Source organism: Phytophthora parasitica (genome assembly GCF_000247585.1).
Source record: "Phytophthora parasitica INRA-310 unplaced genomic scaffold supercont2.28, whole genome shotgun sequence".
In the NCBI taxonomy this organism is placed as follows: domain Eukaryota; phylum Oomycota; class Peronosporomycetes; order Peronosporales; family Peronosporaceae; genus Phytophthora; species Phytophthora nicotianae.
In genome coordinates, this window is record NW_008649014.1 from 462,506 (window position 1) to 470,180 (window position 7,675).

Below are 7,675 nucleotides of genomic sequence, written 5' to 3' on the forward strand. Positions count from 1 at the left end.
TGGCACGTTGACCACCCTGTTTGTCACGGAAATTCGACTTTCCGATACAGGCACAACGACCAGAAAAATCTTTGAGTCATGTGATACCTTTCAAGTGTGGGCCACGAGTTACGTCCTCAGTTTCCAATCCGCCACGTGCCCAGCAACCTCAGTACCTCAAGCCACCATGGACGAAGAAAACTACCAAGCTGAAAACAATAGTGGCGGTGATGTCGTTCCCGACACACTAGTGACTCCGAAGGTCTCCAACTACCGTCTACCTCGCTTCAATTCGCGTCGCATGAGTTCCAGTGATCAAGACCTGCTCCCTCGGACGAATAGCATGTTCCCATATCCCCAGGAGCTCACGAAGGACAACTTGACAAGTGCTGAGGCTCTGATGGCCGACGGAGTGTTCACCATGAACTCAACGTTGTCTTCAGTCATCGAGGAAGCTTTAGGCCATCCAATTCCTGGCTTGAAAGTACGCTTCCGTAACCTCGAATTGTCAGCAAAGGTACCACAAATTAAGAGTGGGGGGTTGGAAGTTCCGACACTTTGGACTCAAATGCAGCAAGGAGTAACAAGTCTCTGTGCACCGAAAAAGAGTGGTCTAATGGCGGAGAAGAAGATCTTGCGTGGCATCAGCGGCGTGTTCAAACCCGGTCGCATCACGCTCGTTCTGGGTCAGCCTGGATCAGGCAAGTCTTCACTCATGAAGGTGCTCGCTAACCAGTTCCATATGGACAAGAATATCACGCTGAACGGAGCCATTGAGTACAGTGGCAAGGACCGCACTGAGCTGTTGGAAGTCTTGCCACGCTATGTCGCGTACGCCAACCAGATCGACGATCACTATCCTCGGTTGACAGTCCAAGAAACCTTCGAGTTCGCGCATCGATGTTGCGCAGGCAAAGGATTGGAGCCCTGGGTGGTCGAAGCACTCAAGCATTGCACACCAGAGCAACGTGAGCACGCTCTGGAAGTCATGACAGCTCACCACAAGTTCGCACCGGACGTGACAGTCAAGAAACTTGGTCTGGAAAACTGCAAAGACACCGTCGTGGGCAACGCCATGCTCCGTGGCGTGTCTGGGGGCGAGCGTAAGCGTGTTACTACGGGCGAAATGACTGTGGCTTGGAAGAGACTGCAACTTCTGGACGAGATCAGTACAGGCCTCGATAGCGCTGCCACGTACGATATCTGCAAGTCCATGAAGAGCGCTGCTCGCAACTTCAACGCCACCGTGGTAATCTCGCTGCTTCAGCCGTCTCCCGAGGTCTTTGAGCTGTTCGACGATGTGTTGCTTTTGAACGAAGGCACCATCATGTTCCACGGCAAGCGAGAAGACGCTGTGCCGTACTTTGAACGCATGGGTTTCCACTGTCCCCCTCGTAAAGATGTGGCCGACTTCTTGCTGGATCTTGGCACAGACAAACAAGACGTCTACGTTACTGGAGATGCCAGCGTTCCATACCAATCAGCCGACTTCGCTAAGCTCTTCACGGACTCGGATATATTCCAGAAGACATTGAAGCGCCTTGATGCGAGTACAGACGCCATGGTATTCGCCGATCTCAAGCCGTTCCGTCAAACGTACACTGAAGATCTGGCCACACTACTCCAGCGACAAGTGATGCTTACACTGCGTGACACGACGTACATCATGGGACGCGCTGTCATGGTTATCGTCATGGGTTTGCTGTACGGCTCGACATTCTGGCAGATGGACGACACGGACAGCCAGCTGATGTTGGGTCTGCTCTTCTCGTGCGCCATGTTCCTGTCCATGAGTCAGGCGTCACAAGTATCGACGTACATGGACGCCCGTAGTGTCTTCTACAAGCAACGCGGCGCCAATTTCTTCCGGACGAGCGCGTACGTGTTGGCCACATCGATCACTCAAATCCCGCTCTGCATAATGGAGACAGTGATGTTTGGCGCTATTGTCTACTGGATGGGCGGGTATGTCGATGCGGTTGACCGGTTTACCGTGTTCCTGGTCACGCTGTTCCTGTGTCAGATGTGGTTCACGAGTTTCTTCTTCTTCTTGTCCAGTGCGTCACCCAATCTGACTATTGCACAGCCCGTCATGTTCGTCGTTGTGCTGTTCTTCATGCTGTTCGGTGGCTTCTTGATCGCCAAAGATGACATCCCGGACTACTTGATTTGGGTATACTGGATCGATCCCCTGGCCTGGTGCATTCGAGCGCTGAGTGTCAACCAATATTTGGCCCCAAAGTTCGACGTTTGTGTCTACAAAGGTACCGACTACTGTGCTGAATACAGTCAAACAGTGGGGAAGTACACGTTGAGCGTGTTCAACCTGGAGACGGAGTCAATGTGGATCTGGTACGGCTGGATCTACTTCATCGCTGGCTACTTCGCGTTCGTCTTCAGTTCGTACTTCATGCTCGAGCACAAGCGCTACGAGAGTCCCGAAAACGTCGCTGTTGTGGAGCAAGACGAGCAGGCCGCGCATGACCAAATGGTCTACAACCAGATGCCCAAGACCCCCAAGGAACACCAGAACGTCATTGAGATCCACGACGTTGACGATGTTATCGGTGGCGTCCCTACCATCAGTGTTCCTACTCTACCGACTGGCCGCGGCATTTCTGTGCCCGTGACTCTGGCTTTCCACGATCTCTGGTACTCGGTCCCGCTCCCTGGTGGTTCCAACGATGAACAAATTGATCTGCTCAAGGGCGTCTCTGGTTTCGCTCTACCTGGTACGATGACGGCGCTCATGGGATCCTCTGGTGCTGGTAAGACGACGCTGATGGATGTCATTGCTGGTCGCAAAACTGGTGGTAAGATTCAGGGCAAGATTCTGCTCAATGGCCACCCGGCCAACGACCTCGCCATCCGTAGATGCACGGGATACTGCGAGCAGATGGACATTCACTCCGACTCGGCTACAGTTCGTGAAGCGCTGATCTTCTCGGCCATGTTGCGTCAGGATGCCAGTATCTCGACTGCGCAGAAGATGGAGTCTGTGGAAGAGTGTATTGAACTGCTGGAGCTTGGACCCATCGCTGACAAGATCATCCGCGGGTCGTCCACGGAGCAGATGAAGCGCGTGACCATCGGCGTGGAGTTGGCAGCTCAGCCCAGTATCATCTTTATGGACGAACCGACGAGTGGGTTGGACGCTCGCTCGGCCAAGTTGATCATGAACGGTGTTCGCAAGATCGCCGACTCGGGCCGTACCATTGTGTGTACGATCCACCAGCCTAGTACGGAGGTGTTCAACCTGTTCGACTCGCTCCTTTTGCTTCGTCGTGGTGGTCGCATGGTGTTCTTCGGTGAATTGGGCAAGGAGTCCAAGAATTTGATCAACTACTTTGAGGCATTCCCTGAAGTAAACCCGATCAAGCCTGGCTACAACCCCGCTACGTGGATGCTCGAGTGTATTGGTGCTGGTGTTGGCGGAGGCAAGGCTGCTGCTGGCGCTGATCCGACGCAGCCGATGGACTTCGCCGATCGCTTCTTGGTGAGTGACCAGAAGGCGTTGATGGAGGAGGATCTCGACCAAGCAGGCGTGCTGTACCCGTCTCCGCACCTGCCTGAGCTCAAGTTCGACACCAAGCGCGCGTCGAACTCAGCCACTCAATTCGATCTGCTGTGCCGTCGCTTCTTCCGCATGTATTGGCGTACACCAGCGTACAACCTCACGCGTTTGGCCATCAGTTTAGTGTTGGCTTGTGTCTTCGCTATCATCTATCAAGGTACAGACTACACCACGTACACAGGCGCCAACGCCGGAGTGGGTCTGATCTTCGTGAGTTCGCTCTTCCTGGGCATCATCGGCTTCAACAACGTCATGCCAGTAGCTGCCGAGGAACGCACCGCCTTCTACCGTGAACGAGCGTCTGAAACGTACAACGCGTTGTGGTACTTCATCGCCGGAACTCTGGTGGAAATCCCCTACATCTTCGTCGCGAGTCTGGTCTTCTGCGTTATCTTCTTCCCCAGTGTCGGCTTCACGGGATACGCCACGTTCGTCTATTACTGGCTCGTCATCTCGCTGAATACGCTCGTGTTCGTGTACTTGGGCCAACTCTTGGTGTTCGCGCTGCCCAGTGTCGCTGTGGCAGCTACTCTCGGATCGCTCTTCAGTGGAATTTTCTTGTTGTTCGCTGGTTACAACCCTCCAGCCAGCAGTATTCCAACCGGCTACAAGTGGGTCCACTACATCTCGCCGCCCACCTACACGATCGCGATCTTAATCGCTCTTGTGTTCGCCGACTGCTCCGACGGAAGTGCAGACGGCATCGGCTGTAGGAAGCTGGCGAACTCTCCTCCTTCTGTCGGTGATGTGACGTTGAAGGCGTACGTTGAAGACAACTTTGACATGAAGCAGGACGACATTTGGAGAAACGTTCTGATTCTTCTCATCTTGATCGTGGCCTTCCGTGTGCTCGCCTTGTTCTCGCTGCGCTACATCAACCACCTCAAACGTTAAGAGAAGAGTAACAACCTCCCCGTTTTCAAGCAATACATATTCATTTCCATTTCCATTTCAGCAACCGTGAGTCGAGCAGGGAAGAGGCTGCTAGATCGACCGATACTCGAACCTCTTGCCTCATCGACGCAGAATTGCTACATCTGCTAGCTGTACTTAGACACAGCGGCACTGAAAATTATACAAATCCGGTTACAATCACGCACCGGCAATTTGAAGCATGAGTTGGTAGAGCAGAACGAGTAGTGCCAGCATGCCAAACACCAGCACACCATACACGTAGGCAATCCCGCTGAATCTCCCGCTGTAGACGTTGTTGTTGGGTATCTCGCGGCTCGCTTGCAATTGTAGTAAAGCTGGAGCGAAAAACGCCACGTAAATCCCCATAAGTCCACTGATCTGGAGCGTAACAGACAAGTCCGACACGAACATGGATATCAGTAGAGGCGGCACAGCCGCTCCGAATCGACACAAAAGTTTCCACGTCGATCTGCTGCCTTGAGTCCATTTCTTTGGTAATACGGCTGCCATATTGTCTCCTAGTGTCACTGAGATGAGTGGGAACACGCTCAAAGTGTCGAGAGCAGGGAACACCACGACGATCATCGACAGAGCTTTCGCCCACAGCGGCACGAGCGTCATGGACTCGTTGATTCCCCACGTAAACTCGGCCCAGTTCAAATTCACGCTCGTCGCCAGTTTTGGTCCGAAATACAGCGAGCAAATCGATCCAAGCGCGATGTAAAACATCATCGTAGTAAGCAGCGTACTACTGAAAATTCTTGAGGCTTTCTCCTGGTTCCTGACACCCAGAGGAGCCAATAATCCCGGTACTGAATGCTGAAATAACTGCGAGAACACACCAGTACTAAACATGACACCGAATCCTGTCACATCCACGAGCGAATATTCGCTAACGTACGGCGACTCTGAGCTAGCTTTAAACTCTGCTCCGCTGTCGTACGGGTCTGCATAAACCGCGTACGCAGCACTAAAGATCATAATCAATAGCGCTGCGAATCGTACCACCGACATGGTCAATTGGACGTAAATCTGTTCTGTCAGGTCCGAACAGGACAGTGGTAGGACGATACAGGCGAATACGATGGCTGCATGGACGCTAGAGAGCTCCCAATTTCCAATATGGTCCACCTGAGTCAAGAAAGTATTGACGAAAACTTGACTGTATCCCACCAGGCCTCCGTACATGAGGCCTAGTAGGGAGATCTGGTACATTTTAGAGCCTGCAGGACCCAAAAATCTGTCACAGAGCTGCGTAACCTCTGGGAAATCATCGTATTCCATGGATACACTGCTTCTGGATGTGGTGGATTGGGATGAGGCCTTGAGTGCCGTTGTTTCGTCCAATAAAAAGCTGATAACGAAGGCTTCGCGAGCCCTGGCGACGCTCTCACAGACCCACATGACCGTCATATACGACAGCAGCGTGACTAGGACGATCATAACGTTGCCCATTACTAGGCCAGCACGGTAGAACGCGTAGGGGATGCCCAGTGAGCCTACGCCCAAGATGTAGTTGACTGTGAAGGCGTAGGCCACAAGGGGCGAATACTGCGCGCTGGTTTCCTGCTGTTTGACGAGAGGGAGAGACGCCTGGCGGTGCAGAAGGCGGTGCGCATTGCGGGACGAACGTGTCTCGCCGTAGTCCTCCCAGTTGCCTACTTCCTCACCGCTGTTGTCGTACACAGAGCTCCAGTCCATCGCCGCTAGCGCATGCGGAAGAGTGACGTGGGTGGAATGGAACTGTTAGCCGAAGTGATTTACCATACTTTCAGCCTATCATATTGTTGTAAATCTGAAATCTTGTGATTGGCTTAAATTTCTAAAAAAAAGCTTTTTTAACAAAGCAAGATGGTCTCAAAAAGTGTTGTTTTGGTAATTTATCATGTGCAAACTATTTTTTCTCATTATCAGAAGCAGTTCGATCCTGCCCTAGCTGGTAGTTTAACGCTTGAGGTGGCTAATGTAGCGGAGAGAAATCAGCGCCAAGACGCGGAAAGCCACGATGAGGATGATGAGGATCATGGCGTTTCTCCAGATGTCGTCGTGCTTCATGTCGAACGTGTCCTCGACGTACTGCTTGAGGGTCATGTCACCGATCGTAGGTGGTGCATCCTGCATGGAATCACAACCCACCTTGTCGCCCGAGCAATCACCAAAGACCAGCGCGACCAGGATAGCAATGCTGTACGTCGGTGGCGAGATCCAGTGGACCCACATGTAGCCATCCGGGATGCTTCCTGTGGGCGGATTGAAGCCAGCGAACAGCATGAAGATGGAACTGAGTAGAGCACCCAGCGTAGTCGCGACGGCCACACTAGGTAAAGCATACACCAGCAACTGGCCGAGATACACGAAGACCAGAGCATTCATAGAGACCACGAGCCAGTAGTAGAAGAACGTAATGTAACCAGTGAAGCCGACGCTCGGGTAGAAGATAACCGTGAACAGTAGACTCGAAAAGAAGATGTACGGGATCTCCACAAGCGTACCAGCAACAAAGTACCACAACGCGTTGTAGGTCTGCGATGCACGTTCACGGTAGAAGGCTGTACGTTCGTCGGCAGCCACAGGCATGACACTGTTGAAGCTGATGATACCCAAGAAGACGGTACTCACGAAGATCAGACCAATGCCGGCGTTCGCTCCACTGTACGTGTTGTAGTCGGTTCCCTGGTAGATAATAGCGAAAACGCAGGCGAGCACGACGCTGATCATCAGACGCGTGAGGTTGTATGTCGGTGTACGCCAATACATGCGGAAGAAGCGACGGCACAGCAGATCGAATTGAGTGGCTGAGTTCGACGCGCGCTTGGTGTCGAACTTGAGCTCAGGCAGGTGCGGAGACGGGTACAGCACGCCTGCCTGGTCGAGATCCTCCTCCATCAACGCCTTCTGGTCACTCACCAAGAAGCGATCGGCGAAGTCCATCGGCTGCGTCGGATCAGCGCCAGCAGCAGCCTTGCCTCCGCCAACACCAGCACCAATACACTCGAGCATCCACGTAGCGGGGTTGTAGCCAGGCTTGATCGGGTTTACTTCAGGGAATGCCTCAAAGTAGTTGATCAAATTCTTGGACTCCTTGCCCAATTCACCGAAGAACACCATGCGACCACCACGACGAAGCAAAAGGAGCGAGTCGAACAGGTTGAACACCTCCGTACTAGGCTGGTGGATCGTACACACAATGGTACGGCCCGAGTCGGC

At 52.9% G+C, this 7,675-nt stretch overlaps 3 protein-coding genes across 3 annotated transcripts in view; 1 reads left to right on the top strand and 2 right to left on the bottom strand.

Moving 5' to 3' along the window:
• Positions 1–166: 166 nt before the first annotated feature.
• On the top strand, positions 167–4,447 carry PPTG_12278 (hypothetical protein; the record flags this gene model as incomplete). Its single annotated transcript, XM_008908006.1, has 1 exon — positions 167–4,447. One exon carries the CDS (start codon positions 167–169, stop codon positions 4,445–4,447), a length of 4,281 nt encoding a protein of 1,426 aa, XP_008906254.1.
• PPTG_12279 (hypothetical protein) lies at positions 3,790–6,226 on the bottom strand. The gene has a single exon (XM_008908007.1). It carries the CDS (start codon positions 6,167–6,169, stop codon positions 4,646–4,648), a length of 1,524 nt encoding a protein of 507 aa, XP_008906255.1. The 5' UTR covers positions 6,170–6,226; the 3' UTR covers positions 3,790–4,645.
• A 186-nt stretch (positions 6,227–6,412) lies between these two features.
• PPTG_12280 (hypothetical protein) overlaps positions 6,413–7,675 on the bottom strand; it is a gene marked incomplete at its 3' end in the record, with an annotated part of 4,380 nt that continues 3,117 nt past the window's right edge. The window contains exon 2 of the mRNA XM_008908008.1: positions 6,413–7,631. Within this exon, the coding sequence (XP_008906256.1) occupies positions 6,413–7,631 (1,219 nt within the window). The remainder of the gene's footprint in view (positions 7,632–7,675) is intronic.

Coding starts and splice junctions, on each gene's coding strand:
- PPTG_12279 (XM_008908007.1), bottom strand. CDS start 6,169: ATGGACTGGAGCTCTGTGTACGACAACAGCGGTGAGGAAGTAGGCAAC.